The sequence below is a fragment of the Heliangelus exortis genome, chromosome 5 (genome assembly GCF_036169615.1).
Source record: "Heliangelus exortis chromosome 5, bHelExo1.hap1, whole genome shotgun sequence".
Taxonomy (NCBI): domain Eukaryota; kingdom Metazoa; phylum Chordata; class Aves; order Apodiformes; family Trochilidae; genus Heliangelus; species Heliangelus exortis.
The window spans coordinates 13860255-13880018 of record NC_092426.1 but is presented as its reverse complement, the minus strand read 5'-3'; the positions used below and the strand labels follow the sequence as shown (position 1 = coordinate 13880018).

At 35.7% G+C, this 19764-nt stretch overlaps 1 protein-coding gene across 3 annotated transcripts in view; it reads left to right on the top strand.

Annotated features, from left to right (window-relative positions):
* VRK1 (VRK serine/threonine kinase 1) overlaps nucleotides 1-19448 on the top strand; it is a 35073-nt gene extending 15625 nt beyond the window's left edge. For all 3 annotated transcript variants that reach the window (XM_071745648.1, XM_071745647.1, XM_071745649.1), the window contains 5 exons: nucleotides 1018-1138; nucleotides 2155-2213; nucleotides 3280-3458; nucleotides 7069-7159; nucleotides 18181-19448. In XM_071745648.1, coding sequence (XP_071601749.1) covers nucleotides 1018-1138; nucleotides 2155-2213; nucleotides 3280-3458; nucleotides 7069-7159; nucleotides 18181-18263 — 533 coding nt within the window. In that variant the 3' untranslated portion in view covers nucleotides 18264-19448. The remainder of the gene's footprint in view (nucleotides 1-1017; nucleotides 1139-2154; nucleotides 2214-3279; nucleotides 3459-7068; nucleotides 7160-18180) is intronic.
* Nucleotides 19449-19764: the final 316 nt, after the last annotated feature.

The window sequence follows — 19764 nt, the reverse complement described above, 5'->3', positions numbered from 1 at the left end:
AATTTATTGTAAGTTTCTTAAATGATTTATGAAGACTATTAAAATGTTCAGTGTATTGCTTTTTATTTAAATAAATTAAAATGGAATAATGCTTGAGAACTTGGTAGAAAACAGGTCCTGTTTTCAAGAGTTAAATAGTTTTCGTTATCAATGTGAACATTGTTCCTTCATATTGGACAAAAAATGCACAGTATTCTTTATCTTGTTTATATCTTAGTATTTAGAGGATTTTTTTAAACAAGACTATTTATTCCTATAGCTAACAAACAACAAAAGGCAACTAATGAGAAAAGGTTAAACATGGTTAAAGGTTTAAAAGACAGGTCTGCTTATACATGGAGGTTTTATAGTGAGAAACAGTTTAGTTTTTTTCATTCTTAAATTTTGTTTTATTAGGCAAAGAAAGACACACTGGAGTGTGTCCTGCTAAAATTAAAACTGAACTTGAACAAAGATGACTTGATTTGCCCATTTATACTTGTAGTCTGTGGTCAAGGTCCATGTGAGTTGGGGTTTTCTTGGCAAGGCTTATGGATCTGATCTCTTATGGTCCTCTGTTCAGTTTTGAGGCCATATAAAATATGTCAGCACTGTGGAATATTTTTTTTCAGGCCCTGAGAATTTAGCACTCTTACCTTTTTATAGAAGAAGGGAAGTAAAAACTGTTTTGAACAGAAAGTCAATCACTTCAGTAACTTGCTCTATTTTTTCCACGTTCTGAGTACTTAAAAAGCTTCCCAAATTAGGATAACTGCAGCATGTCATGTCCTTGCACAGAAGAAAGAGATTGATAAAGGACTTGAAAATAAATTTATCCTTCTAAACATGGGAACAATATTTTTTCCTTCCTTGCTTTCAAGCTAAAATAAAGCTACAAGTAACGGATACAGTAGTATTACATTGTTAACATTGGCTCTTTATTGTCTTAATATATTTACAAATTTTAACTGTTGTTTAAACTGTGTCCTTTATTAGCTGCTCTTGTGTTTCTTTTTTTATTTGTGTATATATATTTAGCACCATCAAGACGTGGTGACCTGGAGATCTTGGGTTACTGTATGATTCATTGGCTTAGTGGCCATCTACCATGGGAGGATAATTTGAAAGATCCAAATTTTGTCAGAGACTTAAAAATCAGGTGAAAAGCTACTTACTTTTTTTTAAAATTCTTTTGAAACTGAAAATAGGAAAGAAAATGTCTTAGCTTAGAAATCTTTGTACTTTCAGTATATTCCCTTTTGGTGAGTAGGCTGCTGTTTCGTATATCTGTTTCCCTTCCTCATATCTCATTTATCCTTACTTTGTAATTAAAATCTACATGTACTATTCTACTTTGTCTTCTTTTGCATGTGAGAGATGCTTAGTTACGAATCACAACTCTGTAGCTTTAGATTGCTGCTGTGATCAGTATGCAGGTAACCATTAGTCCTGCTTTACAGAAGGAGAACTGAAGCATGGAGTATGATTAGCCTTTATAGTACTATGCTCTGAAGTCAGTGGCAGTGCTGAGAGGTAAAGGTGGATCTTAAATGTTGTTAAGCATCATTTCAGCTAAAGAGCTACTAATGTGGCATTTTTAAATTTATTTTTTTTGTCCTTCTCCCTCACTATTCATCTTCTCACCACTCCTACTCAACCCTCTCTTGTCAGATATTTAATATGAAGAAAGCTGTCCCAGCACAGCAGTTTCTGTCTCATTAGCAAGTATTTGTTATCTGTCTTACTTAACTCTACTCCTAATACTTCATCCTCCATCTATGTTAGTGAAGCTCCCTGCCCTTCCCTTCAGTTACTGTTTTAGCAGGGAATCTGCTCTGAATATCAGCTAGAGAAAGAGTCCTCTAGCAGGAGGAGAGAACATTGGTATGTGCGAGTTTAAAATGAACCAGTTCTTTGCCTTCAGTTTTCTATTTGCTTGCTTTTGATAGAATCAGAAACTGTTGAGCAAATCAACATGTTTCAGGTAGCTTGTCTGGCATGCTCTCAAATGTTCTACGCTCCTAAAAATGGCTGTACTGTCATACCAAAGGTTTATCTGGTAGTGTCTTCTGTCTCTGAGACAGGTACTGAGTTAGACCCAAATTAGATACTTAGGAACTTTATCAAAAGAAGAAAAGGTTCAAAGAATCAATAGCTTTGACTGTTGTTTTTCAGATGTAGAGATAATGTTTCGGTTCTGATGGACAAATGCTTTCCTGAGAAAAATAAACCAGGTAAGGGCAGCTATTTTAAATTAAAACACTTGGCTTTGTACCATGAGGCAAGCATTCTCTAATGTCCTTTTTAATTAAAAAAATATAATTCTACCAATCTTTGAGTGCCATCACCAAATTGTAGACAACTTAAGACAACAGGTAGAAGCTATGAAATTTATATCTATGTGTGGCACGTTTAGTGTGCAAGACAAGACTGCGCTTCTCTGAACTCAAATAAAAAGATCATTTCAGTTTCTGCAAGAATTGAGGAGCTGTCAGATTATTGGCATCTTTTTTTTTCCTGAGAAGTATATCTTAGGCATTGTACTCAAAATCTGTTGCTTCTTTAAGTCCCCTTGTTTACTTAATTTGTACCTATTTTTCATCTTAATTTCATTGGCAACAACAAAATGTCATGAATTAGGTTGTTGATTAGGAGAAGTTTAGACTGCTGCTTTTGACTAAAGACAGTATTAAATATTTCCAAATGTGAAATATGCAAATAGATTTTTCATAACAGAATTTTAGAAGTCTAGATTGCTTGCATTTGACACTGGCAATTTGCTGAATAGATTTCTCTTTTTTTTTTTTTTTTAAACCAGCTATTAGAAATACATTTTCTTGGGATCTTAAATATTTAGTTATTTCTGGGTGCTCTTGGTGATCAGAAGAGATTTTTGTGTCAAGTGTGACTTTTCTGGGTTTTCAGTGGTCAGATGTTTATTTTTTAATATATGCTTCAGTCTTGAACTGATGCAGTTTTATCAGCATTTTTAAATACAGACATAAGAAATATGTAAACAAGCATTTATTGGTGAAGATTGGCCTATTACATTTTTTTATGACTTGCTGTTTTCTTCATTGCAAGGAACGTGTAAAAAACAGTGATGCTGTCATCATGGGTAATGAACCTTGGTGTAATTTTTTTTTCTAAAATGTGTTGTAGAAAAGTCATAATTATGAGTTTATAAATAACCATTTCAAAACATGGTATAAGTAGTGCATGCTTAATTTCTGACTCTTGTTAAAGTGAATGATTAAAATGTTTTAAAAAAGAAATTAATTGGAGATACCATTTCTTTAGATGAATTAGCCAAATATATGGAAAAGGTGAAGCTACTGAGCTATGAAGAGAAACCTGTTTATCAGCATTTCCGAGAAATACTTCTGCAAGGTCTTAAGGCCATTGGGCAAAAAGATGATGGAGTGCTTGACTGTGGAGTATCAGAGAATGGAGAATTGCAAACAAATCCTGTGCAAAAGGTTTTTATTTTAAAAATTCATCAGCTTTTAATGCATCATTTTGAGCTAAATAAGAATTAGTGATATTGGAGGAAGGGGTTGTAACTGCATCCAGTAGAAAACAAGCAAATAGTGAAATGTTGGTTTGATTAAGTCCTAATCTTACTAATTCTAATTACTAAGTCCTTAACTCTTACTACTCTTACTAATTTTTATTAAAACCTAACAGAATGATATTTATTGGTGTACTTTCATAATAGATAATATATTGGATAACAGAATGTCTATATATAGTTGTAATGACATTTGAACAAATGAACATACAGTTAATGTACTTATTTTCCTTAAATTGGTAAAACTCCAGACGGGTCAAAACAGGTGTAACATAACAGAAGTCTAGCTTTTATTTCAGATTTGTTTTCTTTCCCTGACTACTTCAAAGCTTAGTTTTAAGTATACATCTTTATGCTAAGTACTTGATTCTGGAATTCACATATTTAATACACTGTGAGCTAATATGTTACTTACGAGTTTTAGCCATAGTGCTAGACTAGGGGTATTCTTTGAATTTAAGAAAGCTTCATCTCTAGCTTTGGACTCCCATTTGGGTACAGCGTAAGAACTTTTTAAACCTTTGGGAAATCATATGTTAAAACAGTTTATAATAACCCTTGAAAATAATCATAGAATCACTTATGTTGGAAAAGACCTTTAAGATCATCAATTCCAACATTATGGAATAATAAGTATTATAATAAATTTAGTGTAATAAATATTTTTCCATACTTTAAACTGTATTTTTAATTGTTTGTTTGCATTCATTATTAACAGGTGTGCAGTTTACTGGTTCATTTATTATGAATTGGGAAACTGAGGATTATAATACAGCATAATAGTATAAGAATTTAGTCTTCTTACTGTCATACTCAGTAGTGTGTTAAAGATGGGCAAAAAAACCCACAAAAAATAGAAATGTATAGGATTTAAATCATCTGAAGATGTATGTCCAGTTCTTTTCTTACTTCTTTTTGCATAGCAAATGTTACTTCGGATAAAATCATACAGCTGTGATCTTTTAACTGGATATAAGGACTGCCCAAAAGAAGAGATCCTTAGCATAAATTCTTCTGTTAAACCTATGGATTGACATGGCTTGAGACCTGTGTTTTAAAGGAAAAAAAAAAAAGGTTTATTTCTAATGATTGACTATTGGGTTTTTTTGTTCTGAATAAATTGGCCTGCTGCAGAGCTAGCATCTGTGACCTTTATTGTCCTTTTCCAGAAGAGATGCCTGGTGCATATTTCCAATGGAATAAAACTTTAAAAATCTTATTTCTTTAGTCATTATCAGTCAAGAAAATTCCCAAAAGGTGGGATAATACTTTCCCATAGGTTCTTACTTACTAGAATAACTTATGAGTTAGTTTTTACATTGCATTTTGAATGTCTTTTGGCATACTTGATGTTTAATTTGGAAAAGAAAAATGAAGTTTGGCACCCACCCTTGAGAAGATGGTGACTTCTAATATAGAGGCTGTAGTGGTCTTTTGTTCACAAAAGGTTTTAAGACACCTACTCTCCAGTTCTTTAGAGGCTTTCTTAAAACAGTGTTATTTTGTGTTCTGAAGTTATGCTATTTCATGTCTAGGAGACAATATTTCTAGCTTCTCTGTAAATAAATTCTTAGAATGCAGTATTCCCTTGTGCTTTCAGCTCCTATTGCTAATTGAGCCATTATGTGCATTATATATTGGTTATGTGCATATAAGTATGGTTATGTGCATATAAGTATTGTTATTTTGGAATCTCGGGCATTCTGCAGTCCTGGTATGTGGCTAAAACTCGGATGTCTGCTATATTAAAAGTTAACATTTTATTTTCTGTATCATGACTCAAGTTTTGCCAGATATATAAGTAAATGAAACACAGTCCACAGTTCTGCTGGAGTCTTTTGACGGTTTTTTTTCTTTCTTTTTTTTTTAAATTTTTTTATTTCACTTTTTAAATTTTTTTTTACAAGATCTATAGTTACATATATGTTGGTTTGTATGTGTGCTATTTTATAATCATTCCAGCAAAACAAGAAGCTAACAGTATCATGTACTGAAGGAAGTATCTGGAGCTCTTGACTAAATTATTCAAGGCAAGGACCACATGTTACTTTTGTTTAGTGCTGAAGAGTTGCTGGAAAATATTGGGAGTAAAATAAACTGGAAAAATAGGAATCTTAGTGATTTGTGGTTCCTTCTAATGTTCAGCTTCAAATGTGCAGGTGTTGAGTTTTTCAGATGAATGCTGTCTGATTTCTACTGCTATGTAATTCACCTGCATCAAGATTAAGAAACCACTTTTTATTAAATAAGGTTGGAAACAAGATAAATGTATTTTGCTTTTGTGTAGCATGTATTGGAAATCTGTTTTTCTGATGAGTGTTTAAAATGTTTTCTAGTACAATTGGGAGGAATGCATTATCTCTTATATAAAAGCAGTGCAGTGCTGAAATAGTCCTCCTTAATTTTGGTCAGGATGAACAAAAGTGTCTGTGTTTATTCCTGCCTAATGCATCACAAATCTGCTGACATGCTAACCTTGGAGTCTTGGCTGGCAGTAATCAGGCCTGTGCACCGGCAGGAAAGATGTACCTAATGCACTCCATCAGTGCAGTTTGCATATGGAAGTTCTCACAGGGGAGCTGCCCTGTGCCAGCTGAGGGTTACCTGCCCACTGCAGTTATTGTATGTAATTATCGAACCAATCTGTTCAGCCCAGCAGGGTTTAGATGGTAATCATGAAGCAACACTTTGGAAAGGAAAGATGTAATGCACTCTCCCCTTCTCTCATGACCTGTGTGAAGTTGTAGCCACTTTTAAAGCTGTATTAGTGAAGCTCTCGTCTAACACAATTTAAAAAAAAAAAAATTTAAAAAGGAGATAAATTTCTCTAGTATTCATCAAAGTTATCATCTGTGTCTGAAACAGATACAGACCAACTCATCCTTACCAAAAATTATGCATCTTCCTTAGGAATACTTTGCAATAGTAGGATTAATTGTCATACACATATAATAACAGTTCTATCAATTTAAAGGTTTTAAGATAATGTACCTTGAATGGAGTTCAGATTTCCCAAGTACCTCTCTTTGGAACAGAATCCATAGTTGCTATTAGAAAAAAAATAATAATGTACCGTCAGTGGGTGTTAGCTACTTCTAAGCTGTGCAAAGAAAACCTTAAGAAGCAAAGATCCAGATAAACTTGAATTTAATGGGGTGTAATTGCTTTTTAAAAGGCAATTAACATCAATTTGGGGTAAAATGTTTTTCTCTGTCAAGATTTTTCAGATTGCTCTTTTTGAAACAGTTGTTCAATGTAAATAAAAAACCAGTCTTTGATCATTAAAAATTGTTTTCATACATTAAAATTTCAATTCTTAATGTGATCTGCAGATAGGGGAACTGAACTTTTAAAATGTCTGTTGCCTAGTACTGGTATTCTTGCATATGAATACATTTTCTCTACAAATGTAGACATTTTATAATACATGAAGAAATATTGCTTAAAGTTGGGGAATACTCTGTGAGGATAAGGTGTTTTGTTCTTTGTGTGATTTTATTTTTTCTTTTCTTCCTCAGAAAAAAAGAAAGGCAACAGCTGCATCCAATGAGAGCACTGAAGCAGAAACAGAAGATACAGGAAGTCCGCAAAAAAAGAAACGTACTTCTAGTAAGTCAAAGGACTGTTCTCATGTACTGGTGTCACAGGTTGACCCTGGCTAAGTGCCAAACTCCCACCCAGCCATTCGCGCTCCTCCTCAGGGGCAAGAGTGAAATAATAGGAAATTAAAACTTGTGGGTCAATACAAAGATGGGGAGATTGTTTACTGTTGTTGGCAAAACAGGCTTAACCAGGGGAAAATTAATTAAATTCATCGCCAATTAAAATAAATCTAGTGACAAAGACAAATATTAAAACACCTTTCTTTTGCCTTCTCCCAAGCTCAACTTCTTTACTCTAGACTCCTCTACCCCACTTCATGAGAGGTGCAGTGGGGCATGGAAGGGGAAGTGTGTTATGGTCAATACATAGCATTTTCTCTCTGCTGCTCCTTTCTCTTCATATTTTTCCCATGCTCTCTCTCATGGGCTAAAGGCCTTCAGGGAATAAATATGTTTCAGTTCCCTCAGGAAATATCTGTCTGCTCCAATGTGAGCTCTCCCATGAATTGCAGGGGATATCTGCTCCATCCTGGGTCCTTCATGAGCTACAAGGGAATATCTGCTCTGGTCCTATTGAGTACCACCTCTGACTGGTGTTTTTCACGATCTCTCAAATGCTTTCACAGAGGTGCCAAAACCAAGTTGGGCTCAGATTTGGCCTATGGTGAGTTTGTTTTGGAGCCAGCTGGGATGGGCTGTGTTGGGTGCAGGACAGCACTTGGCCTCTTTGCACAGAGATTTCCTCAGTAGCCAACCCCAGGTTACCAAAACCCTGCTATATGACCACATACCAAATACAGCTGTTTACCTTTAGCAGTTCAAGTGCTTTTTATGTTGTTTTTGGGTTTGTTTTGTTTTGAGATTAACTGATATTTAAATTTCTGCCTAGGAAAGGTATACTGCAATTATATGCTACCTAAAGCTGATAAAATTGCTAGGTGATAAAAATTGGTGGTTGTACCCTGTTTTTTTGCCGTCATTCATTCTCTCATTTTCCTTTTGTCCTGTTATGACCAATTCACTGGCAGAATATACTGTCTCCTCAGGACTTCCTCACCACAGTGTGTTTAAGCCAGGGGCAAGCAGTAACAGCTTCCAAAAGTGAGTGTATTTAAAGTCAAGGAAAGGAACAGCTATAAAGACAGAAAATGCTGAAGCTACATCTCAGATAATTTAGCATAGTTTCAGATTTATCTGGAAAAAGTAATGGACAGATAAAGTAAGATTATTGTAAGTCCAAGTTCAGAAATCTTCTGTAGATATGTATAGGGTAAGCTTAGGGTGAGTGTCCAGCCAAACTTTTCTGGATCTAACCTTCTAACTGCTGCATGTAGATGACCTGAACTCAACTATTACAAAGATATATTCCCTAAAGAACTTTGGTCTCAGACTCTTTTTAAGTAAGAGACAAGATGTTGACTGTATTCAAGTAGTCTAAAAATAATGGAAGCAGTGACACTAGAGTCTACCCCCCAACAAATCCACCTGTTTAAAAAAGTTTTTAAGGAATATGGGAGGTTAGGAAAATGTAACATTTCAAAGACAGTAATAATATTGGCAAGTCATGGATTTACCCTAGTATATTTAACAACAAACAAGTATACCAATTATTATTAAGTAAATAAGTAATTAAGCTAATGTTATTCCAGAACGTGACACTACTCTTCATTTTCAGCTGTTCACACTACAGAATTCTGGTCATTCAAATCCGTGATTATTTCTCTTGCTGGTTTACCTTTTGAATAGTTCACTTCAATATATGATGAATTTTCCAGTCTGTCGCTGGCTGAAAAAATGTTAATTAGATTATACTGCATTTGAAGGAAACACAATTATTTCATATGATGCTGACATTTATACATAGGTTTAGCATTTTAGGTTTTAAGATCTTATAACGATTTAATACAGTAAATATTTTCTGGTTGTGATTTGGCATGCATAAGTAGAATATATTTTAACTTAAAAATGTATGTTGCACTCCTTGTTTTCTGGGATTATAGATTGAAATTATTACTGATAGAGTTCAAAAAAAACTTGAGGAATTGCAGTCCAAGTGGTTAGCATCAGCTTTTTTAAATGCTAAGTTTTTTCAGGGAATGCATTTGGTAGGCTGTATTTATTTTCAGCATCCAGTGGTTAAAATGAGTGATGGACATAAGCTTAGATTTAAATCTCCTCTTGCCAATTTAATAGAATTAGACGTGAAATAGTTCTAATTTCACCTTTTTATACTACCCAATTTAATGAATATCAAGTGGGAGGAGTATATAAAATGATTTCAGGTGAAAAGTGATACATGTACTTGCTCATTTTGTTCTCTTCAGTTTTGGAATTAATAACATTAGAACTTATTACATGATTCATAAACCAGTGTTGAAGGAAAGGGCAACGGTTTCATAATCCCATGATTATGATGTTTTTGAAAAAATGAAAATAGCTAATTATTACAGAAATGTTTAGAACTGTCTTTCCAAATCTGACCAGTTTTATGTTACCATGGATTTATTTCAGAGAATCACAGGATCTGGTTGGAAAGCACTTTTAAAATCATCAAGTCTAACCCTTAACATTGCTGACTCCACCATTAATTTACATCTTCAAGTGACACATCTGCAGGTCTTCTAAATACTTCCAGGGACACTGGAAATATTTAAAATCACTGGACCACTCCCCGGGCAGCCTTTTCCAGTGCCTGGCAAGTTGTTCAGTGAAGAAACTTTTCCTAATATCCAATCTAAACCTTCTGTGGCACAAATTGAAGCCATTTCCTCTTGTTTCCTCAGGTCTCTTGCAGCACCTGATACTTGGCTTTGTTGAATCTCACACACTTGGCCTCAGCCATGAACCCAGCTTCTTAGATGCCTCTGCTGAGCCTTTCTACCCTCAGGCAGGTCAATACTCCCTTCCAACTTGGGGTCATCTGCAAAATTACTTAAGCTTCACTTTCTACCCTTGTCCAGATCATTAATAAAGATATTAAAAAGAGTGGCCCCAGCACTGAGCCCTGAGAAACACCATTTATTGCTGGATACCAGCTGGATTTAACTCCATTCGCCACAACTTTGGGCCCATCCATCCCAGCTTTTTACCCAGCAAAGCATACACTTGTTATGAGAAACCATAACTTCAAGAGAATGCTGCAGGGAATGGTGTCAAAGGCTTTAGTAAAGTCTGGGTAGCCTTTCCTTTATCCACTAAGCAAGTCAGCTTGTCACAGGTTTTTCAAGCAGGACCTGCCTTTCATAAACCTAGGCTGACTGGGCTAGATCACCTGGTTGTCCCACACATGCTGCAAAATGGCACTCAAGGTGATCTGCTCCATAGCTTTCCCCAGAACTGAGGCCAGACTGACAGGCCTGTAGTTCCCCTAATCCTCCTTGCCCTTCTTTTAGATTGGTGTCACATTTTCTAACCTTGAGTTAGAAAATAAGGATCTCCTGGTTAGCCAGGATTGCTGATAGATGATGAAACTCGTCCCTTCTGGATGGGTTTTCGTGTGGCCTGCCCTAGGTCATCCTGCTTTGGCAGGGCAGTTGGACTTGATCATCTTCAGAGGTCTCTTCCAACCCTACCATTCTATAATTCTATGAGAAGTGGCTTGGTGAGCACTTCTGCCATCTCCCTCACTACCCTTAGGTGGATCCCATCCAGGTCCATGGACTAGTGTGTATCTCAGTGGTATGGCAGGTCTCTAACCACTTCACCTTGGATTATGGGGGCTCATTTCTGCTCCTTGTCCCTGTCTTTTTTAGTTCAGGGGACTGGGTACCTGGAGATCGACTGGTCCTATCACTAAAGACTGAGGCAAAGACAGCATTTGGTACCTTTAACTCATCCTTTGTCACTGTTTTTCCCCCCCATATTTGATTAAGACTGGATATTCTCCTTAGCCCTCCTCTTGTTCTTAATGTATTTATAGAAACATTCTTCTTGGTTTTTACAGCAGTAGCCAGATTAGGTTCTAGTTGGCTCTTCTCATTTTCTTCCTGCATAGCCTAATGACCTGTGTTTCTCTGTTAAAGGATTAGTGCTGTGTCTTTTTTTCAGTCATAAAGTTTACAGTCCAGTAAAATGAACAACTTCTTGGTACTGCTTAATTGTAGAAATTGTAGAAATCCATGCAGCCTCTTGCTGTTCAGCTAATCGGCATTAACTGCATCTGACTTTGCAGTTTGTCTAATCCAGTTCAAAAGATTGGCCAGCCCAAAAGATCCAGGGTGCTCAGTGGCTACAGGGACTCTTCCAGTAATGAAATCTGCTACTGCTGAGGAGGCCCCAGGCCGGGCAGAGGAAGAAGAAAAAATGGCACTAAGAAAGGCCTGGCATCTTAAAATTTTTGATGCTTCTGTCTGCTCCCCCTGGTTGTAGCAGTTGCCACTTCAGATGAGTTCAGTAAAGGCCATCTCTTTTCATCATGTCAGCCATCAGTGTTTCTGGAGCTGTCAAGCAAGAGTGTTAGACTCTTTTTAGAAAGCAAAAGCCCTCAAGAAGCAGGCTGTGTTGCAGTTCCAAAATAAAATGCACTAAATTTTGTGGCATTCTTAAACTGTGTTTCTTTAAATTGTTCAATTAGTATGTTACCAGTTTCCTCTTTCTCTTTTTCTTCCATTTGTTTTTCCTGTGCTAACAAACCCCTGTTTTCCTAAAAGCTAGAATTTAAAGGGGTATCCTTTTTTAAGGTAATATGAATGATGTTGAAATATTATACTGATCACTGTCTTCTACCAGGAAAAATGCCTTCATGTATGATAGTAAAGTATACAGCCTTGTAAGTGATGATAGTGTTAAAGCAGAATACCACATTTTGGCATACACTGTACATATCCATCAATACTTCTACAGGGGGGTACTGCATAACAGTAAAAGGACTAATATGCTTATTTTTAATTACTTTGGAGGGAATAGGCAGCTAGTGTAGGGAACTTTGGTGAAAATGGTAAACATGCTTCAAAAATAAAGAGTTTCATGAGAGTTTGTAAATAATCTGAGGTTCAAAGCTACCAGTAACAGATAAAACCTCTAATAATGGCAGGTTTTTAAGCTTGGGGTTGATGAAGCTTGGGTTATAGAAATACGGACTTTAAGAATTGATTTTTGTTTTCTTAATCCTAGCCTTTTTTATTTTTGTTGTGATTAAAAAAAAAAACAATTTTGAGGTTTATTAATTGGGACAGTGTAGAAAAAAATACTAAAGTAGACATGACATTGAAAGTACTTTATTTTAAATGTACTTTTTTAATAGTTAATACTGCTGGGGTAGGAACTGTGCCTGTCTGTATTACTGGGTAGCATCTAGCGTAGTAAGGTTTTAACTGGGGCCTTTGGTTACTCTTTTACAGTACTTCATTATTACTTCATGTTGAAATAAATCTACATGTAGGCTCATTTTTCTGCTTAGAGAATTATTGGCCTTGTCATCCAGCAAATTCAGTGTATGTTACATGAAATTGCCAGTATTAATGAAATTTCAGTTCTGTCATAAGACTGTTCTGTGGCATACTGGATGTCCATACAGAAATGGTGATTAAGATCCATCTATGTGGAAAATAGTCTGAGAAAATCTTTTCAAGAATCCACTTGAGAACTCTTCACCACATGGTCCAGGACTCCAGATTTGTTCACCTTTGTTTCTTAAAGAGATAAATATGTAGCAAACTCTTTGTGTCTGAAATTACACACATGTGCACACATTAGACTTTTTTTTTGTTTGTTTGTTTTTTTGTTGTGGTTTTTTTTTTTTTCTTAAGAAAAGAAACCTTGCCATGTCTGATCAATGTACTCAACTACACATGCTTCTTGTGAGAGCAAAAGATGTTAGTTGTGTTTAATGATGTTTGATAGAAGTGTCCTTTAAGAGCTTGCACAGACAAGGCTGGAGTTCTTCAGGCATACAGAGGCTGGAATGTACTCAGTCTTTGTCAGGTGTATATTAAGCATATGCAAGTGATGCAGTTGCTAATCTCCAGCATGTCTACTACTGGGTGCTTTTCATTTACCAGATGTTTGCCTAGAGTCTAAAATCTGTATGTGGTTCTCTTTTCAAATATTCTAGCCTATCATGTAACCCAGAAGTTGCCATCTAAATCGTACTTCTCTGTAGCTGTGTTTTCATGTTCAGAATCTCACTGTCCTTATTTCTGTCAAAGCAAGCAGTGCAGTAGGAAACTTGTGATTCTGATGTCTTCTTATTTTTACCAAGTCATTTTATAGAAACTTTTATTTTTTTACTTAAGTACAATTTTATTTCTCTTGCTTGTAAGACATATGTGTGTTTGTAAAACTGTTTATGTAGAAATGGAAAGCAAGATGAGAAGGGACATCAAGAGGTGATCTGCTCTATTCACCAGCCTAGGGACAGGCTTATTTATCTACATCCCTTGATCTTGATACATGCCAATATTTTCTCATAAAGCCTCTGATTAAGATTCTGAACATCCCTGGCCAACACCACTTTTAATACTTAACTACCCTTACTGCTAAATAGGGTTTAATAATGCAGAGCTTTGTGGGGTTTTTGATAGTTTTAGTACCTGATATGAATTTCCCTCCTTAGTTGTCCTGTCCACTGTCAACATGAAAATTGCTCTCATTTTACACAGCAATTATAAATTTATACATATTTGATTAGTAAAAAGGGCTGCACCATCACATCTCTCCCTTTTTTCCTTTCTTCAGATAAAATAGTTAAATTTGGTTCCTTTTTTTGTTGTTGTTAGAAAACTAGAAACTATGATCCACCACTCCTGATTTTATTTTTCTTGCATTAACTCAGAACTTTCAGAAGGGGAAGAGCCTGAAGACTTATACACAGTACTGCTTGGTTTCACTGTAAAGTTGCTGTATAATACTGTTCACACAGAGAGGTTCAGATATCACAGTCAACTTGTCTAATAATTCCTCTAGAGCCTGTGGGATTCTTTATGCCTCTGCTGAACTCTGTTCCAGTCTCAAAACAAGCTGTGCAGTGACACCATCTGGTTTATTTTTGCCTATATAATTCGTCCTCATTTAAATTGCTGTTTCAACCTAATTCAGCTTAATCTGCTTTATAAAAACCCTCTCCTTTGCTTTTAATACCTTTGTTTGTGTCCTTATTCAGTGCTGCCCACACAGGACCTCTCCTCTTTTCAGAAACAGAATTGATATTTATCCCACAGAAAAGTTTGCAGGGAGGGGGCAATATACATTATCAGGCTAACTAATTTTGAAAATGGACAAACTTTTTGGTTCAGAAAACCTTTAATTCTCAAACAGTGAAATAACTGCACACTTTGAAGCTAAACATGGATTGAGATCAGTCATTCTGAGTTTAACATAGTTACTTTAACTAGATAGCTTAAGAGAATATTTTTGCTTCTTAAGTTTGAAATTATGAATAAAAGAATCTTGAAGAGCATTTTTGTCCTTTTTGTTTATGATTCACTTAGAGATTATACATGGTCACTGAAGTTTAAAAAAGCCATGAAAGTAACTCATTATTGCAATGAAGATAAAGGCAAAATCAGAAGCAAGGTAGCTCTCTTTTATTTGGTGTTCCAACATGGGCAACTAGAAATTAGGAATTAGTAAGCTTATTGCTTAGATTGTCTATTATGAAATAATACAGTCCTGAAATACCATCATGAAAATCTGGTAACTTGATTAGTTTTTCTTTATAAACCAACACCTGTATTATTTTACTACCTAAGGTAATAATTGATAGTAGAAAATTATTTTGACCTGCCTTTGCAGCATTTGATTTTACAGTCTATGATTGGATGGGAGGAAAATTTGGAGTTACTTCAGTCAAACCCAGTAAAGATTAATGAAAGGGAAAAAGATCAGGTTATTTTTTTGTTGTTTGTTTTTTTCCCTTGAAAAATGACCAAATGACAGAAGTAATTCTCTGCTTTTTGTTGCAATACAAAACTTCCAGGGATAACTCTCAGGAGGGGCTGAAGAAAGGAAAAACAGTACCTTTATGTGTGCAGATCATAGGATAACTTGGCCTACATACTACTAAGGCTCCTCTATTTGAAAAGCTAGAAGACACGTCTGTTCCTAGAATTCACATCTATAATAGCTGAGATATTTTGTGACTTCAGAAAGTGGAAACTTATTCTTGAATATAAACCAGAAATTGACTGGGAGAAAGAAAAATTTACATAGTTATATTGCTTCTTTGGTTTATGATACCTTTTTTTATACTTAATGATTAAGGTTAAATGATGATAAATGTTAAGGTTAAATGATACCTGCATTTTTTATACTTTATTTATACTATATTTTTTAGTTCCCAGTTCTTGTTAAGGTAGCAGCATAGGTTTGATTTTTGCATAGTAGTTGGAGAGGTGGTTGTGTTTTGTCAGAGTAGACTTTTCATTGATAAAGCTGCTCTGTACCTAAGAGACTGCTATTGTTTTGGGATGTTTTTAAAGTGATTTATTAATCAAAGAAGCATTGCCTGATGAAAATCTATTTGTAGTTTTATGTTGAATATAGCAAATGGTTTTGGACAACAAAGGAGCAAGAATGATTTTTCATTCTCAGTTTAATTTTTTGTATTTTTAATATCAAATCAACATTTTAAGAGCAAACTAAGCTCTTATGTAAAATGTAAAATTAAGCATGAAAGCAGAAATGGTTGCAATACCTCTCTGCTTTTCTTGGTGAGGTTTAGGTTTTGAGTAGGCACAAGAGTGTTTTGGTTTGTTTTGCATTTTTTTCTGCCTCCTTGCTTTCCCCTAAATTTACTCATTGAGCTTGAGTGATCAGTGACTCATACTGCTCAAAAGCTGTTTTATGCAAACAGCCTCTTTTGAGAGGACTTTCTTGAAACTTAGTTTTACCATTTTTTCATTGTCAGTAATGCAGATGAAGAAGTTGACAGGAACTTTAGAGTTATATAGTTTTACAAGCAAGAACTTCAGTAGTCATACTGACTTCAAGGAGGAAGTAATGACTTAAAAAAAAAACAACTAGAAAAAAATAATACTGTGACTAGCAGATGAAAATTGTTACTGTGTTTGTGAAAATGGTAGCAGTTTTAATTATATATAATATTTTTTTCTTAAAGTACAGTTTTGAATGTGGTTCATGCAAGTGAGCTATGGTCTTGGTCTTTTTCCTGTTCCTTGCTACTGGGCAGGAAAGAATCAAAGTGCAGGGAGATTTTTTTGTTATTGCATTTAAGTGTGGTGTCTCTGAACAACCTGCCTGCCAGGTTTGTTAGGAATCTTAGTGAGATGACACTGTTAATAAAACAACTTTTTAAATAAAATACTGTCAAATAATAGCTTGAAATCTGTAGGTAAAACAGCACAGATAGATGAGCTGACTGAACAGCTGACAAACAAAAATCTTCCTCTTTTCTATCAGTTTTATTTCCACCTCCTCTTGTGTAACCTTCATTCAGAACACTAAGCTGCTGCAACTCACTAAACTATGAGAATACCAGACCCAAAAAAGTTCTTTGCCAGGTTACAAAGCTGAATTCGAAAGCTACAGGTCCAAAGAGCATCAGAAATTACTTACAAAATCAAAGATTCATTTTGGTTGAAAAAAACCTTTAAGATCAAGTCCAACCACTAACCTAACTCTACCGTGTACTGAGCTGCACCATATTCCTAAGCACCACATCTATACAGTCTTTAAACACCTCCAGAGATGCTGATTCAACCATCTCCTAGGGCAGCCTATTCCAGTGTTTAATAACCCTTTCAATGAAGAAGTTTCTTCTAGTATCTAATCTAAACTTCCCCTGGTGCAACTTCAAGCCATTTATTCTTCTCCTGCTGCTTGTTACTAGGGATAAGAGACCAACACTCCCCCTGCTACAACCTTCTTTCAGGTAGTTGTAGAGAGTGATAAGGTCTCCCCTCAGCCTCTTTTTTTGACAGACTGAACAGCCCCAGTTCCCTCAGATGCTCCTCATAAACTTGTTCTACAGACCCTTTCACAAGCTTTGTTGCCCCTCTCTGGACTCTCTCTCTAGCACCTCAATGTCCTTCTTGTAGAGGGGGGCCCAAAACTAAACACAGAACTTGAGGTGTGACCTCAACAATGCCAAGTATAGGGGGACAATCACTGTCCTAGTCCTGCTGGCCACACTATTTCTGATACAAGCCAGGCTTGCATCAGAGTAGCTTGTTTTCCAGCCACTCTTCAGTCAGGCTTGTAGAGTTGCATGGGGTTGTTGTGGCCTAAGTGCAGGACCTGATGCTTAGCCTTATTAAATCTCATCCAGTTGGCCTCAGCCCATTGATCCAGCCTATTCAGATCCCTCTGCAGAACCTTCCTATCCTCAGACAGATCAAGACTTCCTCCCAGCTTTGTGTCATCTGCAAACTTACTGGGGGAATGCTTGCTACCCTCATCCAGATCATTGATAAAGGTATTAAAGAGAACTGGCCCCAACACTGAGCCCTGGGGAACGCCACTTGTGACCATCTGCCAACTGGATTTAATTCCGTTCACCACAGCTCTTTGGCCTGGCAATCCAAACAGTTTTACTCACTCAAGAGAACGTCTGTCTGTGCCTGTGTAGACAGATTCTTCATGAGAAACAGTGTCAAAGACTTTACTAAGGTCCATGTAAATAACATCCATGGCCTTTCCCCTCCACTAGATAGATCACTTTGTCATAGAAGGAGATTAGGCTCATCAAGCAGGACTTGCTGTTCATCAACTCATGCTGACTGGGCCCATTGACTGGTTGTCCTGCATGTAGCAACAGAAGGGATCATAGAACTGAAAGTTGGTGCAGGGGAAGGAGTGGTTTAAGATTTGAAGATCGCTTTCTTCATCTTTTGGTAGAGGTGAGCTATTAAATTGGCTTGACTGCATATAATGGTACTGTTGAATTGAGCAGTTTGTTTTTCAGGAGGAAACCGATGCTCAGAAATTGTGATGAATTCTACTGAGTCTCTGTCATGTGTCCCCAGTCAAAATTAATGACTTGAGTCAATCTGTCTATCCTCTTAAAGACTAAAAGTGTTTTCCCATGATTCATCTCTGTTATTTTATTGTTTTTTATTGTTTGACTTGCAGATGCAGTAGCCACCAGAACCCGGAAGGTGACATCACCAAAACCCAAGAAAAGCACAGCAACCAGAAGGAGAGTTCAAAAGTAAATAAACTAAATTGCTCTTTGGTTCATCCTGGGTTTTTTTAAGTTACTGTAGCACTGGAATCTTTTTCCGTTTTAAATGATGAATCTTGTAAAAATATGGACTGCTGTTTGTACCTGGTTTTGAAGAACAAATGTTTTCTTAAAATATTTGCATAATTTATGCATACTTTAGTACTAAAGGAAAATTTTGGTAACTTTGAAGTGAGAATGCATTTTTGTTCTTTATATACACAAATTTATGTCATAAAGGCAGACTAAAATAAAGTTTTTTTTTCTGCTTTATAATGTAGAAATAAGGCTTTGTTTACTTTTCCTATAGTTACTTTTTAAAGCAATAGCAGTGTTGCATCCAATTTCTTCTAATTCTGAGTAAAGTCTTACTAGAGGCCACTTAGATGTACTCTGAGAATGAAGTCTGAAATAGTAGAGACATCTGTTACATATTTCTCAAGTGTTTGAATTAAAGCAAATGTAAGACAGAAATCACATCCCGCCATTCTAATTTGCTTTACTTGTGTTTAAACAATTTTTTGGACTACAGGTAGTGAATTGTAGTTATTTTTTGCATAGTATTTATGTTTGTATCACTTTTCCAATTATTCAGAATTTCAGGCATAGGAACCTGGGCAAAGAGAAGAACCAACCAGTTCATGCCCACTTTCAACCTCCCCTCTCAGGTTTTCTTTTTTTTACTAGTGAAAAGGCTAGAAAAGTTACCATTATGAACTACTTTTTGAAATATCTAATTCCTTTAAATGCTTGGCTTATGTGCTTCTCAAAATAATGGTTTACCTTTTCTTAATAGAGAAGCATGTAAGTACTGCCTTGCTTGCTTTTGAGTCTTCAGTACTGTAAGTAAAAAAAATGCACTGTGTAATTTCAATGTAAAATACCACTGCTTTTCATTTAGATCTTGCAAAAATACATATATTTAGGGCATGAACATAATTCTTATCAGGGAGACTGCTTTATGAAGTTTGTCAGACCAAAATGAATCCATATGAATCAGTGTGTGATGTATTTGTGTGGATGCCCAGTGCTCTGCTTGCTGGATTTTGTAATGTTTGAGTAGCTACTCGCTGAAATAAAATGCTGTAGCATAAAATGTGGAATGAATGATGAGATTATGTATTGGAAACAAGGGAATCCATTGTTTTGAAATAAAACTGGAATAACATATTTAAAAGTTCTAGTGCCATCTCACCTCTGTTCTGACTTGTATACTCACTCATTTCCCTCAGTATTAGCAAAGTGTAAGCATAGCATTCTCTTTATTTCAGACTGCAAAAGCCAATCTCTTATTTAAGACTTTTCAAACCAAACATAATTTTAACGATTTCATTTAGTGATTTTGTTCAAAAAATATGCTACACTGTTCTGGAGAAGTATTGTCAAGAAAGCATAGTGGTTTTTTGCTTGTCTTGCATACTGAAAGTTAAGGTCATTCTTTTGTAGTTTAGTTGTTTGACATTTTATTTTTTGCAGTAAGTTATTTACTAGCA